We start from the raw sequence: 24,112 nt of genomic DNA, 5'->3' as shown, positions 1-24,112 counted from the left end.
GTAGGCAAGTTACTGTAATGTCCTTATTATTAATGAATTATGACAAAAAAAATTATTAGTTTTTTTTAAAATTTTTTAGTATTGTTTACTAATGTGTATATATATATATACACACGTTGGCTATTCTGCAAAGATTTACCATTGACGAAAATATGAAAGAAGTTATGAGTAAGTTCACGTCTTTCTTCATTATTTTTCATTTTATTGTTCATTCTCTTAATATGATTTAGATTTAAATAGGCTTTGACAATAAAAAAAATTTAAAATTAATAATCAATGAAATTATGACCAAAACAATCAAATGTATACATTTGATTTTGCGAATTCCAAATGTATAACATTTCAGCCTATTAAAAAAATTTAACTAAGACAAGATCTTGTGATTCTCTATTTTTTTAAAATCAAATTCAAATTATAAATATTTTTCCAAATAAATTAATAAAAAATAAATTTAAAATCATAAGTAAACTATTCATAATTTTATAATAAATATTTATAACTTTCAATCAAATATAAATCTACCAATGTGAATCATGTTACATGAAATCAGAAACTTTTCCATATAAAATAGTTATAACCATTAGTCTTTATTATTTTTCAATCCAAAAAAATTATTCCTTTTCTCATTAATTTAAATCTTAAAATTCTATAATTATCACATAAAAAATTAGGCATTTATCTAGTTTTGTTTTTTACAGGAAACATTTATCAAGTTGTATCATTATTGTTACTATCATGAGTTATGTAATTCGTAATAAATAGTTTACTAATGTAAAAATTCAAATTCAATAAAATTAAGATTTAATTGTATTTTTTATTCCAAATTTTTTAATTTTTTGACAAATTGTATCCCAACTTTTTAATTTGGTACATTTTGCCCCCAATTTTTACTTGCGAATTGTAAAACCAAATTTCTTCCTAGCAATCATGAGCATCCCAAATTTTGGGGTGTATTCCAGTCAACTAAATAATACAGAGATCCTTGACTAGATTTGATACTAATACTAATAACAATATGAACAGCAATAGCACCAAAGTAATGTTAATAAAGGAATAAAGGTAATTGATCTTTGGAGTTAACTGTCAGCAATGCTTTAAACTTTACCCAAATTTGTGCTAAAATGATCTGTGGAGTTATAATCTGGTTTTTCAGTTAGGGACCTGACCATTGTGGAATCATCATCGCCATTTTAGGAAGCTGAACTAGCAGCATCCACCTCCTTCCCTGGAAAGTCAATTTGTACACATTCAGCAACTTCATTGTTATAACTATTATAATCATGATTCCTATTTGGTGTCAAGTTTTCTTTCTTGACAACATTAAACACAATCCCATTATGGATCCTTTCAGGCTGTAAAAGATCACCTTCAGTTACCATTATGTTAGATTCATTCATGACAATCCTGTTGCCATTTTCTTTCTGATCGTTTTCTGTGCTCTCAGACCACCTATTAACTGTTGTGTGCCTTGAACTGTGATGCTGAAAATCATGAGGACTAGTGTGAGTCACCTTGCCTCTATTTAGTTCGGTATTAACTTTATGAAATTCTAAGTCCTGGACAAAGTCAATGAACATATCTGCTGAAGTAGTTCTCATCAAAGGCCCACCGGATCTGGTCCAAGAATTCAAGTCAGCAGTTTCAGATTCACTGTCACTTGCATCATGAATGATACGATGGGACTTCCAGTTTTTACCAGTTGCTCCACTGGGACTAATAACACCTTGATGCAATGAGGAAGCAGCATCAGCATGAAGGTCTTCTAGGGAACCTGTAGAATTCTCTCGTGCAATGATGTTCCACGATGGAATTCTTCTTGAACCACTGAATTTGACAGTACTGGGAAGACCATGAGAAGCAGTAGCAACTCTCTCAGCATTTCTTTTGAGTCGCCTCATATGATTTAGAATTGCAACAGACTCATCAAGAGCAAGCTCAATTCCACAATTTGCTTTTATGGCCGAAAGCTTCTCCCAGGTGCATCTTCTCCCTTGGTTAGCTGCCTTTTGAAGCTCTACATAAGAAGGGTTCTGTATGATTTTTAAGTACTGGAGCAGGATCAGGGAAAGATAACATACACAAGTTAATCACTATTCAACTGAATCTTCCCCAATATATGATATATAAATAATAAATTCCTAAACCCATTTTTAATAAACACTAGTTATTTCTTTTATCTTCAAATAAAACGTAGTATTTAATTGTTCTTGGGCACATACCTGAGCAAGAGTTGCAGGCATAACAACTGTTACATCACCTTCCCAATCTTGAGCAAACAGTTTGGCAAGTCCACCTAAGGGAAAGCCGAGTTCCAGTACCTGATTACATCTATGTTTCACCTCCATCTCTGCTAGATGAGCAAGCTACAAAGTTGAAAACCACATTGGATTATTATTATTATTGCATATTCAGAATAGTTGGGCAGCAGCATAATGAAAATCCAATGGCAAACAAGTATGATGCTTATTGCAACAAATGTTGAAAGATACCCCCATTTTCCAATCAAGTTGGGGAGGGGGTACATAAAAGTTACACAACATAATTTGAACTAAGGAATTCCATACATGCCAGTCAATATTCAGATTGGAAGTCATGCCTGCGATAAGTTTGCAAATAAGTGGTAACATATTCCTAAGAAAATTTTACCATTATTTCAATACACAGCTGCAGCTAAAGGGCCAGCCTGTTACTCTTTTTTTTGGAAGGCAAAGGTAATTATATTTATGTATAAGTAGAGTCTATACAAGAACATTGTTACTCTGAAAATCTGCAAGCATTAATTTTCCCTTGAAATTGGCAGGGAATGGAATAGTAGAGGCAATAAAACTCCATGGTGGTTTAACCAATAAATATAAATACTTAGAGTGTGATATTTCACAGACTGATGGACTCACATAAGCAAACGTGCAAAGCACACCCAAATCGTATTCATCAGTACTACTACAACAACAACCAAGCGTTTTCCCCCCAACAGGGGGTCATCACCTATAAGAATAAAATGATGTCATAATGCTTTATCTAAGTTGTTAGTTTAACAGCAAGGAACCGTTTACTCATCAAGTCACAGGAAATGGAGTTTTTAGTTGGGGACAAAGACCAATTTAATGAAAAATGTAGAAGTGAAAAAATCATTTAAGAAAAAAATATATGCAATGACAATAATCAGACACATCAACATGTATGTATTATCATTCATAGAGGTCCAAGTCCATGAACATACCTTTGCTGCAAAATTACCTCCATAAGCTCGTACAAATTCTTTCAATCTCAATAATGGTGCAATATGAGGATTGGCCTGACTAACTATAAAGTGATTGACGTTGAACAACTCTTTCAACTGCATCATAGGTAAATCATTCTCCAAGCTACCATCCCTCCAACGGCGCACTGAAGTGGAACCCTTTTCAGGACCCAAATTAAATGGAGGATGGTAAGGAACAATCTCTCCACTTCTATCCTTTGCCATCAATTCCTGAGCCTCGAAAAGGCCAGGAAAGGCACAAGAAGCAGTAACTGCGCTCCATATTACAACATGAGGTGAAGTCAAGTAGTTAAGACATCTAGGTGGTTCATGCTTTCTTGGGGAACAAACTGTAATCCCAAGAATTCGACCTGTCATGTCATATGCTTCTTGAAATGTAAGATTGCTTGTTAGATGCCTCAACAACATCTGCAATTGTCTGATCTCATGAACTGCGCCATATGTTGTAACCCTCTTCACAACTGTAAAAATCCCACCCATTTGATCAAAAAACTGTAGTGAGTGCAATGAATCCTCAAAAAAGCTTTGAAGCTCAGGCCAAGACCTAGTGGCAACAATAGAACACATAATGGATCCTACACTTGAACCAGCAATTATCCTAGGCAAAAGTTTATGTTCAACCAGTGTTTTAACCACACCAACATGAAAAGCTCCAAGGGAAGCACCCCCACTTAACAACAAAGCAGTCCTCCCAAATGCATGTCTCGTTTCATGCATGAAAGAAAGCTTTTCTTCCAATGCAAGCTCCTCCGAATCAGAGTTGCAGACCATTCTCAACTGAGTTGATACCTCGTCAATATACTCCTTGATTAGTCTTGGCATCTGAAGCCTAGCTTTGTGGAGCTCAGGGTTACACATATTACCTAGATTCCTAATAAGATCTGCACGCATACAAAATATTATATCTCTAAGAGACCCCTCTTGCCGGCGATGGCGAAGTTCTTCAAGCTTGTTACTCACCAACTCCACATCATAAAGATCTGATTCATTCATCTTTTGTGTCTCTCTATCAAGCATCTTGGCTGCATGAGCCCACTCCTCATAGGTCAATGCAGCTCTCACCATATTTCTCCAAAATTTCCGCTTATATGCGATATTGGCCCTCACTTTCACACTGGTGTACCGTTTCAACAAGAAAGCAATCATTGTCATCATTGCCAATATGCCCTGGTTTCTCGGATGCAACCATGACACAATGGGTGCCCAAAATCCCCTAAATCTTTTGAAGATATTCGACAGCACAAAAAGTATATGATACCTCAATTGTGAGATAGACTTGCAGAAGAGAACCCTGAAAGCAATTGTTCTACCAAGAATGCTAGAAGGGCCAATCGCAAAAGGGTCAACACTAGCCTCGTTACTTATATGATCCATCCTTGGAACAAAAGATGAAAAGTAAATATTTCTCTTTTCACAAGCCAATGACACCCTTAAGAGATCAGGTACTCTACAAGAGTTTACACAGTACAAGTTGGCCTTTTATGATAGCATCAAAGAGTAAAATCTGAAAGGCAAGGCTTTTTACAATTGGATATGCCTGGAGGTAGACTTAAGAAAAGCATATAAAGGAATTGACTTTGCATATAAGACCCAAGCTAGTGCATAAATGAATAAATCATGGATAAAACAAGGAACCAGTTAAAGAGTAATATTCACAAAAGTTCCCAAGTACAATCAAAGGAAAAACAACATAATTGCACAACTGTACATTCAATTTGAAGATGATTCCATCAATAAGGATGAATAAAAATAAACACAATTATTACTCAAATAATCAATCGAATAGGGTTTTGAATATCAAATCTTCGATTCCAGGGGGGAAAACGATTCTCCGGAAGCAGAACACGGATCAGACTAGATACAGAACAAGGGGTAAAAACAAATGTGGGAAAATATTATTATTGCAGAGAGGCAAAGCCTTTAAAGTAAGGGGATCAAAAGAAAGGAAATAATGAGAAATGAAGATGTTCCCGCTAAGCCAAGGAAAGATGGAAAGGCTTAGCGAGAAGAAGAGGTTGTTTGTATTACGAAGACGATAACTATGATTTTGAATTTGAACAAATGAAAACGAAGGGAAAGGGGCATTGGGATCTGCGAGGTGTAGACAAAGTTGTCGTTAATCGTCATGGAGACGCGGGAGCCAGTCAGAAAATTGCGGTATGGCTTGCTTGTTGACGTTTTGTTGCGTATTTTGGTTGCTAACTGTTTTCCTATCTATGTGCCAATGAATAAAAGGTAGTTTAATATTATGATGGTTACTATTTGTATAGAAAATAAAGTTGTAGTATTTTTCATATAACATTTTTTATAATAATATTTTTCTTTTAATTATGTCATTCATCTAACTTTATATTCTTTAATATTTTTGTATGATAAAAAACTCATAAATACAATTTCTTTTACAAAATTGTTATTTAGCCTATACAATTATACATATATCCATATTATTTTGTTTTAGCAAGTTTTAGTCACCAAATGTCAAAAACAAATTGTCATTTTGTGTCTATGTCAAGCAAGACAAATGCTTATTTTTATTTAATTAAAATTTATAATAAATAAATATATTTGTATAAATATATATATATATATATATATATATATATATAATTTTAATGAATAATTTCAGTTATGACATAATTTTATTTTTAATTATTAATTTCTTTAAAATTTAATTGTAATAAAATTTGAAAATATAAATAAAAGATGGTGGATTAAATGAAATAGACAATTAAGAAAATTAAATATACAATTAAAGATAAATGAATGATAATTTGACAAGGTTGAGCAAAGATTTTTTAGGCTACTAGTGAATATGATATGTGAAATAAAAATTAAAAAAAGAGAGAAAATATTTTAAAAAATTAAATAATTATTATCACATCAATGTCCATTTGTTTCCAATTTTGATAAAATTAATTTTAAAATATTAAATATGATTGAAATATATATTAGATTAATGTCAACCACAAATTTTAAATAAAATATTTTTATTAAATATTGGACAAATAATTTGTTATATATCATAGAGAGAAATAAAGAAATCCATTAAATAAAGCATTTGGTAGAATTAGGGTACATTTGATTTGCTAAAAAGACAGGACAGATAGAACAACACTAGATAAGCAGCTAAGACACAGGCATAGTTTAAAAACTCAGTTCGACCCAACCAATCGGATCGGTCCAACCAGGACCCGGTGGCATGATCGAGCCAGTGTGGTTATTGGATCGGCCATGCATTTGGTCCAGGATAACCTAGCCAGACCTTGCCGGTTTTGTGTAAACCTGGTGACTCAGGCCAGTTTTTAAAACTTGTTTTTGCATTAAAAAAATGCTACAAAATGACATCATTTTGGATAACCTTAAAAAACCTCAACCAATTCTCTTCAATCTTCACACTTATCTTCTTCATTCTCTCGATCTCGACCCTGCTCTTCATCGCCGCACCGTCACGCCGCCGCACTGCACCCATTTCTAGCAAGTTTTGTCTATGATTTTTTGTCTGTTCTCTTCCTCACGAAGTGGAACTACCTTGTGTTTCTGTTCATGTTTAGATACCTGATGCACCTGAGTTTGGTTTTTGGTTTCGTGGCTAACACCAATCTGCTAATACTGATACTTTATGAATACCCTTCTTTGGGTGACAAGTACCAGATTTCATGAAAGTTAGGGTGAGTTGAGGATTGGTTTTCACCTTGTGCGATTCTTGAATTTGTGGTTTTCAATTTTGAATTTGAGATTATTATGAGTTGAACATTTTTCCAATCTTATCTGATTTTGCATTCGAAAAATGGATTTAGCTAAAAGCCTTTTCCTTGACACATTAAAAGTACTTATGGAACTGCATCTAACTTTTATCCTTGAAGGCTTTTGGTGATGTTAGTTATATTCTTCTTATGTCTATACTCTGTAGTCGATTTTAATAAGCTTTGCTTTAGTTTGTTAAGGCTAGGCCAAAGTATCCTTGTAAATTATATTTCCATTATTTTGATTCTAGAAATTGGGTTTGTCAATTTTTTTCTTTCTTTAAAGATGGCACAGCTGGTGATGGAACTACTCATTAAAATATTCAACTTTGCTTGCCTTTCTAGATTTTATATGTTAGTTTGGATCCTTGGTTTGAGTAGTCATGGATTTCATAAGAGTTTACTTTCAACTTTTGTAACTAGTAACTACATATATAATTTCACATTTTGTTACTCATGTTTCCTTTTTTCAAGGGTAGAGTAACTGCAAAAGTATTGAAATGTGCACTAAATGGCTTCAACTGGGTTTGATATACGACAAAACTTTGTACATGTGGGAGTTCATCCTATTTTTGGTAGAGATAAATAGGAAGGGGCAAAAAAGAAGAAAAAAATAAATTAACAATAATAATGGATTGGATAAAATATACTATTTGTTAGGGTATTTGGATTAATAAGTTTAGAAGGAAAGTAAATTAGACAACAAGTGAAGACGTTTGAAAATAAAATAGGGGGATTCATACCCTTTCTTTGCATTGTTTGAGGAATTTGGTTGACAAAGTATTAATTTGGTTAAAGTTGTAATTGTTGAAATGCTATTTGCATGGTTTGTTTTGTCATTTTTTGTGTTGTGTTGAATTTCTAACAATTTCTTTAGAAATTATATTGATTTTGTTAGCATGTAAACTTCTCATTCAACATATATAATTTTAAATTTTTTTAATATATACCGGGTCAAACTGGATCAGTTACTAGCTCACCGGTTGGACCACTGACCCACTACCTCAATCAGATCAATAACCAAACCGAGTTTTATAACTTTGGTAATATAATAACTTTTTGTATTATACGCTGTTTGATAGTCGATGTACAATACAAGTAATTTTATATTATATCTTTTTTGATGTGATTACTGAACAAAATAGTATGAATTTTACTATAATATTCTTTGTATCATGCATTATTTGATTTGTACTAGGAAAATATACAAGATTTTAAAACTTTTTAAATTATTTTATTATTTAACAAAATTATTATCATGCTTTACTAATATTTATAATTTATTAATATTTTGATATATTTTAAAGCATTATTTTAGACTTATTGTTATAAAAAATTTTACAGTTTCAATTCTTTTTTTTTTATAAAGATTTTTTATTATTATTCAGACCAAGCACCGAACATGGGCTCGTGCTTCCTCTTTTCTCTTCTTCTCTCTTCCTTTCTCCAATTGTTCCAAATTCTCTGTTGCACACTCCACGTGCCTCTGCAAGCGTACTCCGCCGTCGTCCCCTCCTGTGCAACATGCTGGCAAAGATTGCCACCTCCTTCGACGACCCCCACCTCCGTGCGGCATCATTGGTGTAGGCACTGCGGGAAGCCATGGCGCTGCTTCGCTGGGGGAAGCACTTCAAGCACGACCGTCATGGCATCGCCCCAACGCTGACAAGTCCCTCAACTCCTTCATCAAAGCCACCACGTGCGGCTTTGCCCTCACCATGGTCACCGCCGGCCTCATCTACTGGGTCTGGGAGGGAGGCAAGAAGCCTAAGGCCATGGAGTTTTATCTTAATTGGCTGCGGAACTTGAAAACCCTTCTGTGCAATCCAAAAGTCATAAAGAGAAGAAGAGGAAAAGGAAGAAGAAAAAATGTATGAGTTAATGAAAAGTCAGAAAATTTGTATTTTATTTTTGTTAGACATTAAACAAAAAGTTGTATAAAGGTTTAGTGAGTTACAAATTTTTTATATTTATCAATTTATTATTCTTTATTTTAAATTGTTTTTCAGTCATTTTTTAAATTAAAAATTAAACAAATATTTTTGTATTAACTAATCATTTATTTTTTAATAAATCAAACACACACATATATTTATAGGATTACGTGGATGAAAAGGAAAATAAAGAAGAACGTTCTAAATTCTAATTATAGAAAACTGACTATACGATAAATTGGAGCAAGTGATTGCCAAATTGCCGGGGAAATGTGAATATTTCCGTATCGTTTCAAGTATAGAAGTTAATTCAGTTTACAAAACAGTGAAGTTAATTTTAATTATATATTTTATATTTATGTGGGTCAGGATTCGTTTATATCATGTCTAAATCATTGAACTTACACTAATTCTCAACCACTCAATTTAAATAATTTAAAAATTAAAATTGATTCATTTTAAAAATTAAAAATATTAATTAGCAAGTCACATAAGATGATTTTGTCATTTTTAGTTAAATTAATGGATAAAAATAAAAAATGATAACATCACATAATATTTTTAAGGATATTTATCAATGTTCATCAAAACAAGATTTTGAATTCTATAAAAAAAATTATCATCTCTATATATGTCTTTCTTTGTAAAAATAAAAAATAAAAAGATTGAAATTCTTGATAATTTGACATTGTTATCAACCAATTGAAATTAGTTTATTATTCACCTATTCTTATTAGCCAATTGAGATTCTTTCTTATTAGTTATAAGCTTCTTTATCAAATAAATATATTTTAGAAAGTGATGAAAAATAAGTGAACTTATAAGTTATAGATTTCTTTTTCTTCTCAATTTTATCTTTACTATTTTATTTGAAATTTCATTATAGTTTTTTATTCAAATTAAAAATTCTTTTATCTTTTTTTTTGTTGCCTAAAAAATTCTCATATCTAAATTCACGTTTTTACACATATACGATACCTAAAAGCTTCTTTTTTGTGTGCCAATTTTCATCATTTCATCATTCTTTAAAGTTAGAAATATATTCTTTGAATCATATCAACTTTATAATTATTTATTAAATTATTCTATATTTTTTCTAAAATTATAAGACCTAATTCACTTCTTGTATATTCTATATTAAATTTGTCATTTTATGTTATTTGACATTTTTTACTTAATTTATCGACTAGTCCTACTAAACTCTTTCAATTAAATCAGCTAACTTATAAACTTTTAGTTAACTTCCAATTTTTCAACTCCTAACTTATCGTTTATAAGTTTTTAGTTAACTTATAAATTAGTTTTCCCAAAAATAACCTAGTAGCATTGCTTTTATTTTTTAAGGTCAACTTAGAAAAAATTGTGATGCATGGGTTCATTGCACAATATGTGCCTAAACTTATATAAGTAGCAAATACACAATAAATAAAAAGAACTCATATATATATATATATATATATATATATATATATATATATATGAGTTCTTTTTAACAGCTTGTTTCTTTTATTGTGTATTTGTGTGAAAATCGTGGCTAGATTACTAAAAAAGCATTTTCTACGAATGCGAAACAGTTCATCAAGAACCACTTTAGTATATAAGGCGGTGACAGGGTTTTTCAATGAAGACGATTTTATGAAAACTGTCTTAAAAGACTATCATTTTAAGACAGTTTTTATTACATCATCTTAAAATATTTTTCTCTTTTTCTAATATGTAGCTCCTGCTATTCTTTGGGGTTCTCTATTCTTACTCTCCTTCTCACTCTCACTCCGCCTTCAGGGTTCCCATACAAGTCGTCGCGAGAGGGACCAAGGCCACCTCGCCGTCAACGCCTCTAAGACCAAATCCACCGCAATGATGTGCTCGTGCTGAGCTTGCACCATGTTGCGAGATCTTCCAAGACCTTGTAACTTCCTTTCTCTTTCACACACTCTCTCTCATAGGGTTTTAGTTTTTTTTTCTCTTCGCTTATGTGTTTCATTTTGGTTATTGTGGCAGGTTTCAAATGATTCTCCGGGAGTGATGATAAGAAGGAAAGGAGATATGATTTTGAGAACTCCGAAGATGAAAGAAAAATGAGAATTGGATCTTTGAAGAAAACGCTCAACGCGTCCTCCAAGTTCGAGCATTTGCTGAAGAAAAAGAGCAGCATGTGTTAGCTCTGTTTTGATCGAAGATGTTTGAAATTTCTGTCCAACAACATGTCATTGAATTTCAAACTGTGGATGCTGAATTTGGTTGATATTTTTGAGGTAATTTCTTTTACTTTTCCCAAGTGATTTTCTTTTGCTTTTTTTTCTCATTCTCATTGCATGGTGACATGCCATGTAAAATGAATATGTAGTGAATACACATCCCATGATACACTAATTTTCCTTTTCTCCATATTCCAAAGAAATACAACATCGGTGGTTATTTGAAACAAACATATGTATGTGTCTGCTTTCTCTATCATTTTTTAATCTTATTTTGAGTTCGTATTAATTCTCAGATTTTCAGCTTTTCAGTGTTCTCGGTTTTGATTTCAATGTCTTTGGGTACTCAAATCAAATTTTGGAAAGGAAAAGAAAGTAGTAAGTATATATTTTGTTTCTGGTTTATATATATATATATATATATATAGAGAGAGAGAGAGAGAGAGAGAGAGAGAGAGAGAGAGAGAGAGAGAGAGAGACCTATTTGTGAATATCTTGTGATAAGAGATGAGAAAGATGCAAACAGTGAGGACTATTTGTGGGAGAGCTTTAACTACCCTACTGATACTTTCTTACTTGAGATGAACTGGTCTTAATAGGAAGCTAATAGCTTGGAAGAGTCCTGATGATCCATCTCCTAGTGACTTCTCTTTTGATATGGTGCTTAATAACTACCCTAAAGCATACGTGATGAAGGGTGATCAAAAGTTCTATCGAAGTGGACCATGGAATGGCTTGCATTCAAGTGGTCACCACAAGTTAAGGCCAACCTCATTTATGACTTCAAGTTTGTTTCCAACAAGGATGAACTTTACTACACATACAACCTTAAGAACTCATCTATGATCTCAAGGTTGGTGCTAAATGCAACAAGCTACGTTCGTAAGCAATATGTATGGAACAAATCAAAGCAAAGATGGGAGGTGTACACTTTAGTACCACTGGACTTATGTGACAGCTATTCCCTTTGTGGAGCTAATGCAAATTGTGTAATTTCATATTCACCAGTGTGCCAATGTTTGCAAGGGTTCAAGTCTAAGTTACCTGAAGAAGGGAGCTCAATGGATTGGTCTCACGGATGCATCCGCAATAAGGAATTAAGGTGTGAGAACAAGAACAATGATGGATTTAACAAATTGACTTTGCTGAAAAAGTCTGACACTACACATAGTTGGCTGGATCAGATAATTGGGTTAGAGGAATGCAAAGCCAAGTGCTTGGATAACTGTTCTTGTATGGCTTATACGAATTCGGATATCAGTGGACAAGGAAGTGGTTGTGCTATGTGGTTTGGTGATCTAATTGATATTAGACAGTTTGCAGCTGTAGGCCAGGTGTATATGTTCAAATTGATGCTTCAGAATTAGGTAGGAACTTGGCTTTGCAACTAATTATTATTAGTCTTTCTTCAAATAAATTTCTTAGCTAGGATACATTTTCATATGTGAATATTCATGTTACCTTTGCAAATTTGTGATCAAATGAGGGCCACAAGAAGGGAGATCAAAAGTTATACCGAAGGGTGATCAAATGAGGGCCACGAGAAGGGTTGGAGTCCTAGTGGCAATAACAGTTTCTTTGGTCGTGGCTGCAGTTGCTGGAATACTAATAATACTTGGTTGGTGTTAAAGAAATAAAGAATTCACATTTTTGTTCCCGTTCTCATAAAGAAAAATTTCTTTGTATCGCTTTATTAATGTTTGTAGTATTGTATTAGATGAATGCATGTTATTTGACAACCATACAATGATTTGAACAACAAAAACCATAGAAGTAAATAGTGTATAGGTTCCACTGTAACTAATTTGGTTCACCTTCTTTGGTCAACAACTGCATGCTAAATAAGAAGTTTGTTGAATTCAGTTTGAAATAACAGGACAAAAAGTTTTATGGATGTTGAAAAGTCATGACAGACACTTGTTCTGAATTCTTCCTTCAATGGAGGCTATTTATAATTGCAGCCAATTTATAAATCATATTCTGCGTAGGAATTTTTTGTTTTTTCAGTTTTGTCTGGATAATGTGTTGGAAAAGATAAATCAAAATGAACTTTTAATTTATTATCCCAAAATTAACTTAGTTAAAACTGAAACACTTTTTCATGTGTGTAATTTCTACTTGGAGGTACTAGCTCTCTTGTTTCCTTAATTATTTTTTTGCATTTGAGGGAGGGAAAGTGGAATAACTCATAGTAGGATATAGGAAATTTTCATTTTATCAAAAGATGAAATTCTAGTCCTTTCAAAAATTGAAAGAAATGTGCTGAAATGTTTATCACAATCTGAAACACCTACTTATACTATTTCAAAGAGATCAGACTTCAATATCAAATCAAATCAAATCAAAATAGTGGAATGCAAGTGGATGATATGGACCTACCAGTTTTTGACCTATCAACAATAGCTAAGGCCACTAGCAACTTCACAATCAAGAACAAAATTGGAGAAGGTGGTTTTGGATCTGTATACAGGGTAATTTGCTTATAGATTATTATGGCATTAAGAATTGAGGAATAAAATGAACACTTCTTGATTTCTTTCAAATGATCAATTTGAAAATTAAAATTTTCATGGAAGTCTAACAGACGGGCAAGAAATTACTGTGAATAGGCTTTCAGCAAGCTCAGGACAAGGATTGACCAAATTCAAGAACGAAGTAAAATTGTTTGCAAAATTCAACACCGCAATCTTGTAAAGCTTCTTGGATGTTGCCTTGAAGGAGAGGAAAAAATGTTGGTTTATGAGTACATGCTTAATGGTAGCTTGGACTCATTTATTTTTGGTATGGATACAATACAAGGAATGAATTGTATTTTAAATGGTTTAACTAGTTTCATGATTTGAGTAGCACTTAACTGCTTTCCACATTAGAACATTTTTTAACTGCATATAATCAAATTGATTTTTTTATGTGATGGAAATCTGGTAGATGAGCAAAGAAGTGGATCACTGGACTGGTCAAAGCACTTCAACATTATATGTGGAATTGCCAAGGGCCTTCTCTTTCTTCATCAGGATTCTAGACTAAGGATTATCCACAAAGATCTCAAAGCAAGTAATGTTTTACTTGACAGTGAGTTGAACCCCAAAATTTCAGAGTTTGGCACGGCTAGAATTTTCGGTGTAGATCAGCAAGAAGGAAACACAAAGAGAATAGTTGGGACATAGTAAGTGAATAAATGGTTTTCCAATCAAGCTGAATTCATGACACCAACTTTCTCCTAGATAAGGCCTTAAGAGTTTTATTTCAAAATGTGTTCTGCAGCGGTTACATGGCACCAGAATATGCAACTGATGGGCTATTTTCAGTGAAATCTGATGTTTTCAGCTTTGGAGTTTTACTGCTGGAGATTATATTAGGAAAAAGAAGTAGAGAATATTACAATCAGAACCACAACGAATCTCATAGGCCATGTAAGTAATGAGAGAAAAATTGTAAACTCATGTGTCAAAAATGTGTGTATCCTTTAATGTCTTTCAGGCATGGAAACTATGGAAAGAAGGAAGACCACTAGAACTGATATATAAAAGCATAGAAGACTCGAGTTTTCTATCGCGAATGTTGCATTGCATTCATGTTAATCTCTTGTGTTTTCAACAGAATCCAGAGGACTGGAATGTCTAGTGTGCTCCTAATGTTAGTGAGTGAGCTTGAATTGCCTGAGCCAAGACAGCCATGATTCTTTCGAAAATATTTAGGTGAAGCAGACTCCTCCATAAGTAAGCAGCAACTAAGTTCAACAAATGAAATAACCATTACCTTATTAGAAGCCCGTTGATACATTCTTTGCTAGTCACATTCATCATCTACCTTGTATAGATGCATATTATATTGTGTTAGACTCAAGGTTAAGGACTATATTCTTTCACTCTTTCTCACCCTTTCTTCCTTCTGTGTGAAGTTGTGACTAAGCATACTGATGTTGAAAGAGAACACTAAAAACAGGGTAGCGCGTGAAGAACTGCAAATATTATATCACAAAAAAAGAATAAATTGGCTTCAAAAGTAACCAATAAATCAAATTTGTGGTTTCCTACTTTTTCCATATATACCTTGAAACTGGGTCAGACTCTTGCATTCAAGTCAATAATACCATGAATTCTCTTAAGACAAGCTTGTTTGAGAAGATATAACAACTTGTTAACATCATGTGTTTACTAAATTACCATTTTTTATGTTTCTTTCTTTTCTAGATGTTAAAAGAACAAATAATTAAAAATCTAGTTGGGTTGTCTTGTTTTCTCTTCTGTGAGTTGTAGCTTTCTATGCCCCCACCTTTTGGTATTGCAGTTCCATCACTAGCTTGCAGAAGTTAATCTTGTGTTGAAGTTTTAATTGTCAGTTGTTTGGGAGTAAAACTTCTAGGTGATTTTTTTTATTTTTCAGTCTCTTTTCGGGGTGGGGGAGGGTGTTACTTTTTGTCTATATATTCTTGCCTTCTTTTATTTCACTTGTGATTGTTCAATGAATGTGGTCCCAACTTTGCTATATATATGTGGTTTCTTGCAACTTGTTTTCTAGAACGTGTTGGTGCTGAAGTGGTGGAATGTGCTTCTGTCATTGGTGTGCCTGATGTCAAGGTAATAATCACTTATTAGTTTTTGTAAGTTAGCTTGTTTTGCTACTTAGTCTCTTAGAAATTTCTATGCTGTTCAAAGTAAAATCCAAAAGTTAAAAATATTTATATAATTATTATATAAACTGGTTAGTGGTCACTCGTGATCATAAACCAATCCCAAAATTTAGATGATCTCTGATAACAATATTTATATAATAATTTTTTCTCCTTCCGTTAAAGTTTTTTACTTTCTTGAAATTATGTAAATGAAATGTAAATTAAATTAAGCCTTCTATTAATTTCAGGGGCTGTGCAGCGTATTGGAAAGCCACTTTATCAGTATAGTGTATGTGCTTTCATTTTCATCTGCATTTTTTATTTTAGGTCTCTATTTAACTTGGAATCATTTATTCAATGTTTATGTTTAAGCAGATTGCTCTTTTTCATGATGATGGACGACCTGTGGAGGGTAAGGGTGTATGGAGGAAGCTTCTGGACAGGATGCATGAAACGTATGATTCTAAATTGAGTGGGAAGGATTTTGCGTATGATGGTGAGAGGACTTTGTTTACTCTCGGGTCTCTTGCTCGCAACAAGCTTGAATTTACGGTTGTTCTAGAGGATGTTATTGCTACCAGGTTAAAATTCTGTGGATGCTAATTCTTGAATTTGACTTAACTTTTTACTGTTTCAGCTTTGTAACTTTTTTTTTTCTGCGCCAATGTATGTTATAGAAACAATGGAAACTGCCGTCCAAAGGGCAATGGAGAACTGAATGAGAATGACCAAAAGAAGATGAGGCACCCTGACAAATCCTCTTATTTAAAGTTGAGCTTAGCTATGCTTCAAAGATTCCATTGAAGGCCATTGCCAATGCTCTACGTGGACAGGAATCTGAGAATTATAAAGAAGCAATAAGAGTGCTTGATATCATTTTGAGGCAACATGCTGCTAAGCAGTAAGTGGATTATGATAATTTCTTTTATCTTCTATTATTATTATTATTATTGATAACATTATTGTATCAACTTGCCTTAGTGTGAGAGACCCCTGGGCCTGTGGTTTAATTCATTAAAGATAAAATTCTGGTTAACAATCTCAATCCAACCCGTAACATCTCAAGTTTTAAGTATTAGGAATATACCTAAGGAGAATTCTTATTAGAATTCTTCTATTATATTTTTTGTAAATTCTTGTTGTTATCTTTGGTGGTGTTGTTATATAATTATGTTAGTGTTTTAATTGTTATATTTGGTGTTAGAGAAGTGTTATACTAAGTTCTTATATTGGAATGCTTGAAAAATTGTCTAACTCTAGTGTTAGCTTTATAATGAAAACTTTGGAAAGACCACATTGTATCTTGAGTTATACTCATTCATTTAAGGTGCTGTTTGCGACATTGGAAAGCTTGACAAAAAAAGTTACAATTCATTCATACACCTTACAAACCAAAATCAGTTTCTATCTTAAAGAAAATTGACCATGAAGTAGACCAATTGATCATGAAAAACACTTCAAGTCCCACATTGGTACAACATTCATTAAGTTTAAGTAAATTTTGAGTAGGCAATCCAAGTCCCACATTGGTGTAATACTCCAAATTTATGTGTGGCATAGAGTTAAGATGTACATGACATGATTTTAGCGGCGACGCTGGTGGCGGTAACTGCAGCCACATTGTTCTCCATCATCTGTTTCATACTTAACACGGCCTCCATCATGGAGGTCATTTGATCCTTCATGGCCTCCATATCGTCCTTTATTTTGCTTTTACACTTCTTCAATCTCATGATTTTAGTTTTGGAACGGGTTCGATAGAGGTGTCGTAAAGCGTGTTTGTCTTTTTTGGTTATGATGTTTACTTTGACTATAACTACTAAAAGAACAAAATGCAATGAGTAATGCGACAATGAACTAAACATGAATGCATCACAATGATAAGTTGTCGAAGTGTTGGACCCATGCAAAAATTTTAGCAGAGACATAGGGTTGAATCAAATCTCATTTTCATTAAGGGACAATATTGTTTATCTTGTCAAAGTCAAAGTATAAATACAAACGCCTCAGTGGTTCCTAATTATGTGAGACATCAACTTGATCATATGCTGACAATAATCGAAAAGCCCATGAACTTCCTCGGCAGGTGAGTACATGTCCGCCATTGTTTTGGCTTTGGCTAACAGTCTTGGAAGCACTTGACTCCCATTCAGAGTGAAAGTGAACCTATCCATCCACATCATAGCTTCTCCGTGTAATGAATCTATCACTTTCTCTCTTGCTTCCCTTTCTGCTTGTAGAGCCAATACTTTTGCATGCTCGTCCTCTAGTCTTCGCTCATGGCTAGCAGCTAGATTTAGCTTCTCTTTGTACTGGTCAATGATTGTCCACATATTCTCCTCTTTCCTATTCAACTATTCGGTCAAGCTCCCCTTCGACCTTTGACAAGCCTTCAACTTGTCCTCTAATATCATACTTTCCACCCTCGACTCGTCCTTTTCGGCCCTTTGAAGCTTGAGTTCGCTGTTGCTGTCCCATAAAGCCCCTCGGAACTTGTTTCGACCCTATTCTTTTTTTTGGGCCCTCTTCGTTTCTCGTTCTAATGCTTCGGCTGTGGCCATGTTGACATCCCTCAGCTCGTCACACTTTTTCCTGACCCTGATGGCTGTCGTCTTGAACTTTTCCTTGACCACTCGTGTTCTTTCAAGTTCTGTTTCAAGGCTTGCACTTCTTCGCTCTCTTCAGGAACTTCAGCCTTTTCCTCACTTGAAATCTTTAGCTTTAGGAGCCAAGTTATCTCTCACGTCCGAGCCTTCAACCATTTAGGATATCTGCCAATAACACCATTGCTGCTTCATCTAAGCTCCTTATCCTTTCTTTGCACCGCATTTCATGCTTTTCGGACTCTTTGAAGCATTCTTACATTGGGGTCACTGAAGCCTCATGCGATGAAAGGTGCGATACTCTCTTCTGATGGCACCCCTCTCATAGGATAGCCTAGTTGTCTTATGGCAAGTACGGGATTATAATTAATACAACCCCTTGTTCCCATCAAGGGGACGCTTGGGAACCCTTCACATGAGGACAAAACTCCGGCCCCTCCTTCCTTCCAACGAGGAAACCAATTAACGGATGCCCCTACCATAGCTGCCAAGAGTTCTTCCCAATTTGCCTTCCCTTTCTCGACACACAAGCGATGACCTTGTAGGGGACACACGGGTCTACTTTCATGATGAAAAATGTCAGAGACCAGCCATACATAAAGAACGGGTGTGCAATAGATAATTCTCGCGCTGATCTTCTCGCATGTTCAATCGAATGTGTCATAAGCATCGGCCAAAACAACAATGACCAGACTTTCCTTGCTGTGGTGATAAGAAAGAAAAGCATCGATCACTGCTAGATCCACTAGCCTATCCACATTTGGAAAGAGGACAATCCCAAACACCAAGAGTGCTAGAACATCAGCGAATGAAGTCCACTCTCCTTGATCTACCAAAGCCTTTGCTTTATCTTCCAAGTGCTTCCTTGGTATCTCAACCACCCTATTTCTGTCTTGTTTCACTCAGTCCAATTCTTGCACCGGGACCTTGACCACTTTGGCTATTCTTGCCATGGAAGGGTATAACCCAGAAAATAGATACGACTTCCTTCCTCCTAGCGGGCATCCCAATATCCCTTCAAACTCTTCTATGATTGGTATTAACTGAAAGTCCCCAAATGTGAAGCACCGTAGTAGCTGGTCGTAATATTGAGCGACGGATGCAATGGATTCAATAAACACTTCTATCATAGCCAAATTCCAGATTTTTCCATGTCTTGCGGAAGGCTTGACGTTGAAGTTGATCCATCCTCTGCGCTAGCTCTTGCAAACTGGCTACTTCTAGACTCTTGATTTTGACAGGATAGAACATTTTCTTAAAAGAGGGTGCTTGGTTCGATCCCATGTTTGCTAGAATGAAAAACTCTATTGATCAATACTTCAACACCCTATCATGGAGGAAATATGATGAATGCACGAGGGAATGTTTATGCTATGCATGACAAAAATGCATTTTATCTATAGACGCAAGAGCCCGGAAGACCATTTTTTCTTACTCACAATGTATTAGGCATCATGGTTCATTCGCAGTCATTACCATGGTGCCTCATGCATGCATTTAAGAAGGTGATGCAGACCTTTCGACTTCCCGTGACAAAATGACGAGACAAAATGCAATGCACGAGTGACGACACAGTATGAGTATGCATGCGTGAGGGCATGTGGTTGATAGCACAAAGAGAAACATACTGGACGAACGAGCATGGTAACACAATCAATTAATGCCGAAATGACACAACAACATGGTAAGCATAGGAAAGACGCACACAATCATGACCTTATGAAGATATGCATGGCAATATCAAGGAAACAACACATAGTGTGTTTGCTCCGTGCCCTTATTTCAGGAACCTAATGGAAAGGACTGAAATTTTGCTACTTAGTGATAACTGCCAAGGTGGTTGCACATAACTTTCAAAGGTTTCTAGAGATATCATCCTCTTTGATATCAAACATTGTGGAGGTAGGGACTACCGGTGACAACGTATCATCAAAGAGAAAAACTCTAGATGAGGTTTCACTGTCATCAAGCGAGTTGGAGACTCAACATGACCATAAATTAACCTCCACTTCCTATGTTCCCATGGACCCGAGTATAGGGTCCTAATAACTCACCGTGTGTGCAAAGGTGTACGTGCCATGTGTGCATGAACAAATATTTATAAACATGCATATGATAAGTAAACAGCCACACCAAATACAAAAGCATCAAAAGAGTTATATGAATACAAGAACATAAAAGAATGAAAGGGAAACAAAACAAAGAGAAAGTCATGATAAATATTGCACATAGATTAAATGGCTTAACTCTCTCTAAAAAAAAGTCCCCAGTGGAGTCGCCAACTGTCGCAACCTACCCTTCGGCGAGAGGGCGATGCAAGACTCAAGGGTGCATCTTCCAAGAAAGGAAAACTTGTGGGAGTCGCCACCAACGTTTATTCGAGGAAAACGTTAGAAAAAACCAAAAAGGGGTCTATGAATTTCAAAGAAAAAAGGGTTCGGGAGTTGTTTACGCACGAGGGAGGTATTAGCACCCTACACGCCCGTCACAAGGGACGACAGCCTTTAATCGAGTGTGCAAAACATGACTTCAATATTTGTTTTATTTTCCCTTATTTATGTTTTTTTTGCTTTTTGGGGTCGACAAGAGCGTGACCCTTGCTCCTATGTATCCTCAAGTGCGATGAGGAACTCAGACCTACGTAGTTCTTTAAAGGCAAGAAAGTTACGCGTAAAGTTGATTTTAAACTTTTGAAAGGTTCATTTTAACAAATAAAAGTAAAAGAGACCGTTAAGGTGTTGGACCTTGAACAGATTCAAGTGATTTTTATGGATAAAAGCTTGGTTATGTGTTGATTTTAACTTTGGTTTCACTTATTTACTTTCAAACTCATTTAAAGGCGACTTGTGAAGTAAATGACCGATTGAAAGTTTATTTTAGAATGATAAAGTGAGATTACAAATCAAACGATCGATTGAAACTTTATTTTCCAATGATAAAATGAGATTATGGCACAAACGATCGGTTGAAACTTTATTTTACAATGATAAGTGAGATTACGACACAAACGATTGGTCAAAAACTCGCTTTACACAAAGAAGTGAGATCACTGATGGTAGAAGAATGAAGATAAAGATGTAAAAAGCAACAAAAGGGACCCCTAAGGGTGCATAGAGCAAATTCGAAACTTCAAAATAAAAACTAACTGGTTGATGAACAAAGAACGAACGAAGAACGATGTAGGAATCGGTCACGGATGTGATTCGGAAGCGCCTCGGCCTCATTTTTTCTTCTTCTTTTTCCTTCTTCTCCTCAATTTCACTAATTCCTTTCAATGTTGAAAGTCTAAACCCCTTCCTTCAACCCCCTCACGCCTATTTATAGGAAATGAGGGGAGAAGGTTGATCAGCAACTCGCCCAGGCGAGCTGTTGCTTCTACCTGAAGTAACCTTGCTCGCCCAGGTGAGCTAGTTACTTCACCCCTAAGTCTTCTAGGGGCCCAGGCGAGCCAGAGGCTAGCCTGGGTAAGCCAAGGGTCTAAAAAATCCTCCAAATAACCCTTTTGCCCTCTCTTTTGGGTATTTTTCGTATTCTTTTCTGAAACATAAAAAACCTTTTAGATTGCACGTCAGCTGGTGTTAAGAAGCTCAGTTCGGCTAGCAAGAATCAAAACTTTAGCAAATGATCGTTCCCAGATGAAATTAGGGTTCATCATGATTGATAAGTTCATCATGATTCATATTATTCATCAAATCATGTACTACATTTATCTTTAATTCTTCCATTTGGCCATGTGCATCATATAATTGTATCGTCTCATCATCAACAAGAATATCAGGCATTCCTATGGATCCATCATCTCAAAAATAACAGTAGAAATTGACTTATTTGACATACAATTTTCATCATTCAATGTCTCAACCATATACAATTTTCCTCTAACCATGCAAGTTGCCCACCATTCACAATTGTTTCTTCCCCTACTTTGTGGGTATCTTGTGTAGTACACCTATTGCGCTTGTTCAGGCAATACAAGTGGCTCATTGGAAAAAATCTTTGATTTATGCTTGATATCAACCAACCCATATGATGCAATCCTCCCTAGGAAGGGAATAGTCACCAGAGCCATGAGCAAGAGGCTCCAAGAGGATTAGGCTAGAGCTGTTGAAGAAGACCCTAGGGTTCTCATGAACCTCATGGTAGATTTCTGAGCCCATGGGCCAAGGTTGGGTCCACTTTTCTTTGTAAATATTAGAATAGGTTTTCCTTATTTTGGGCCTTGTATTTTGGCCATTTTAGATTTGTAGGATACCCTACAAATTAAGGGCACCCTACCCTACAAGTAAGGGTACCCTAGTAGTATAAGGTTTTAGCCTTGTATTTTAGGGCATTTTGAGTGGTCTTTGTACTAGGGACATTTTTGTATTTTCATGTATTTTGGCATGAGGGTGAGCTTAGTGTTAGTCGATGAATACGACTAACTTTTGTGTATAAAACCTGTATAAATTGTATTAAACTCCTCCAATTTATGGTTATTTTGTAGTGTTGTAATTACTTTTTGTTAAAGATAGGTAATAAATACTTAGTACTCCCATTTTGTGTGTTTAATAACCATTTCCTCTCAATTTCAGGTTAATTAGGCAAGTTTGTGAAGTGCTGATTTTCAATTGGCTTAGCGAGCCATCCGCTGAGCGCAACACTATTTTGGCTGAGCGCGAGGAAGAATCTGGAAGAAGGATGAGCTGTGCATGTTCGCGGAGCAAGGGCTAATTCCACTAAGCACACCGCTTGAGCCCATCCACTGAGCGAAAAGACGCGCGCTAAGCCGAAATTCACTAATGCACGCTAAGCGAGCCAGAGTTGCGCTAAGCGCGCAAGCACCAACAAGGCCACCTATTTAAGCCTAAAATCATAAATGGAGAAGGAGTTTGGGCAATTCTTGAAGCTTTTGCATGTTTAGAGATTTTTAGAGAAAGAAAGACTGGCAGAGAACTGAGCGAGAAGAGGAAGTCATTTTGAGAGCATGAGATGAGTTTGTGAGTGATTGTGAGGTTCTAGAGGTGGAGGAGACATCCCCACTACTTGTATTTCTTCAATACTTCATTTTTCTCTTCTCTTTGTTGTAAAGGAAGCTTCCCAAATATGGAGAGCTAAATCCTCTGTTGGTTCTTCCTTGTAGGTACTTGATGTAAATACTTGTATATCTATTTAATGATGTTTTATGTGTTCTCTGTGCTATCAGTACATCATTTCAGTGTGCTTTTGCCTTGATCAAGTAGATGCATGCTTTGTTAGGATCATTCAATAGTGAAAACTGGTCTGATTCTTAGAACTTGATAGGACGGGGCTAGCTTATCGTATTTTCACGAGACATCGGGGTACGATAACTTAGTTTTTGGTATGTTATGTCTTAATGTGGTTCTGGTTAAGTTTAGTCCAACAAGAAACATCTGAGGATGACGCTTGATTAGGATTAGGCTAAACATGCGTGAGACATCAGGGTTTAGTAGTTCAGGAGACAACATAGAACACAAGAACATTGTTAGGTAGAGAATATCCTTTTAACATCAGGTACCTAATAGGAAGACCAACGTGTTGTCTTCTTGTCTTTACACATCATTACTCACGTGATTTTCCTTTTAGTAGTTAGTTTACATAATTGTGCATAGTTGACACATCTCTTTTCATACTAGACGCCTATTCACTGAATATAACTTTACCAAGTAACACAAGTTCCCCGAGAGTTCGATACTCGGTTCTTACTGTTTTATACTACTTGCACAATCTGGTCCACTTGTTGGGTTCAAACACTTAGCT

General features: G+C 35.1%; 2 protein-coding genes across 11 annotated transcripts; one reads left to right on the top strand and one right to left on the bottom strand.

Moving 5' to 3' along the window:
* Positions 1 to 901: 901 nt before the first annotated feature.
* LOC114393319 (triacylglycerol lipase SDP1-like) lies at positions 902 to 5,461 on the bottom strand. Of its 3 annotated transcripts, XM_028354629.1 has the most exons (4): positions 3,221 to 5,461; positions 2,220 to 2,363; positions 1,367 to 2,048; positions 902 to 1,225 (listed from the first exon to the last, which is right to left on the bottom strand). In XM_028354629.1, exons 1-4 carry the CDS (start codon positions 4,634 to 4,636, stop codon positions 1,191 to 1,193), a joined length of 2,277 nt encoding a protein of 758 aa, XP_028210430.1. In that variant the 5' UTR covers positions 4,637 to 5,461; the 3' UTR covers positions 902 to 1,190. The 3 variants fall into 3 exon arrangements, with proteins under 3 accessions (XP_028210430.1, XP_028210416.1, XP_028210422.1); XM_028354615.1 differs by having other exon boundaries at positions 902 to 2,048; XM_028354621.1 differs by having other exon boundaries at positions 902 to 2,030.
* Positions 5,462 to 10,639: 5,178 nt separating this feature from the next.
* LOC114393283 (G-type lectin S-receptor-like serine/threonine-protein kinase SD1-1) lies at positions 10,640 to 23,430 on the top strand. 8 transcript variants are annotated; one of them, XM_028354593.1, is made up of 11 exons: positions 10,640 to 10,848; positions 10,941 to 11,194; positions 11,442 to 11,515; positions 11,737 to 12,755; positions 13,448 to 13,608; positions 13,747 to 13,918; positions 14,066 to 14,303; positions 14,402 to 14,550; positions 15,659 to 15,717; positions 16,001 to 16,041; positions 16,128 to 16,333. In XM_028354593.1, coding segments are annotated over exons 4-9 (810 nt in total). In that variant the 5' UTR covers positions 10,640 to 10,848; positions 10,941 to 11,194; positions 11,442 to 11,515; positions 11,737 to 12,667; the 3' UTR covers positions 15,661 to 15,717; positions 16,001 to 16,041; positions 16,128 to 16,333. The 8 variants fall into 8 exon arrangements, 6 of the variants coding, with proteins under 6 accessions (XP_028210394.1, XP_028210386.1, XP_028210377.1 ...); XM_028354585.1 differs by having other exon boundaries at positions 14,738 to 15,717; XM_028354576.1 differs by having other exon boundaries at positions 11,450 to 11,515; positions 14,402 to 15,717.
* Positions 23,431 to 24,112: the final 682 nt, after the last annotated feature.

Source organism: Glycine soja, chromosome 2, assembly GCF_004193775.1.
Source record: "Glycine soja cultivar W05 chromosome 2, ASM419377v2, whole genome shotgun sequence".
Classification (NCBI taxonomy): domain Eukaryota; kingdom Viridiplantae; phylum Streptophyta; class Magnoliopsida; order Fabales; family Fabaceae; genus Glycine; species Glycine soja.
The sequence above is the reverse complement of the archived record's forward strand: the minus strand, read 5'-3'. Positions and strand labels throughout refer to the sequence as shown.

Bases quoted from the DNA above. Each gene is read 5' to 3' on its own strand.
- LOC114393319 (XM_028354615.1), bottom strand. From the start codon at position 4,636: ATGGATCATATAAGTAACGAGGCTAGTGTTGACCCTTTTGCGATTGGC. The intron at 2,364-3,220 runs GTATGTTCATGG...TCAACTTTGTAG, and splicing joins GAGGTAATTTTGCAGCAAAG to CTTGCTCATCTAGCAGAGAT. The intron at 2,049-2,219 runs GTATGTGCCCAA...ATCCTGCTCCAG, and splicing joins TGCCTGCAACTCTTGCTCAG to TACTTAAAAATCATACAGAA.
- LOC114393283 (XM_028354570.1), top strand. From the start codon at position 12,668: ATGAGGGCCACGAGAAGGGTTGGAGTCCTAGTGGCAATAACAGTTTCT. The intron at 13,919-14,065 runs GTATGGATACAA...GAAATCTGGTAG, and splicing joins CTTGGACTCATTTATTTTTG to ATGAGCAAAGAAGTGGATCA. The intron at 14,304-14,401 runs GTAAGTGAATAA...TGTGTTCTGCAG, and splicing joins AAGAGAATAGTTGGGACATA to CGGTTACATGGCACCAGAAT.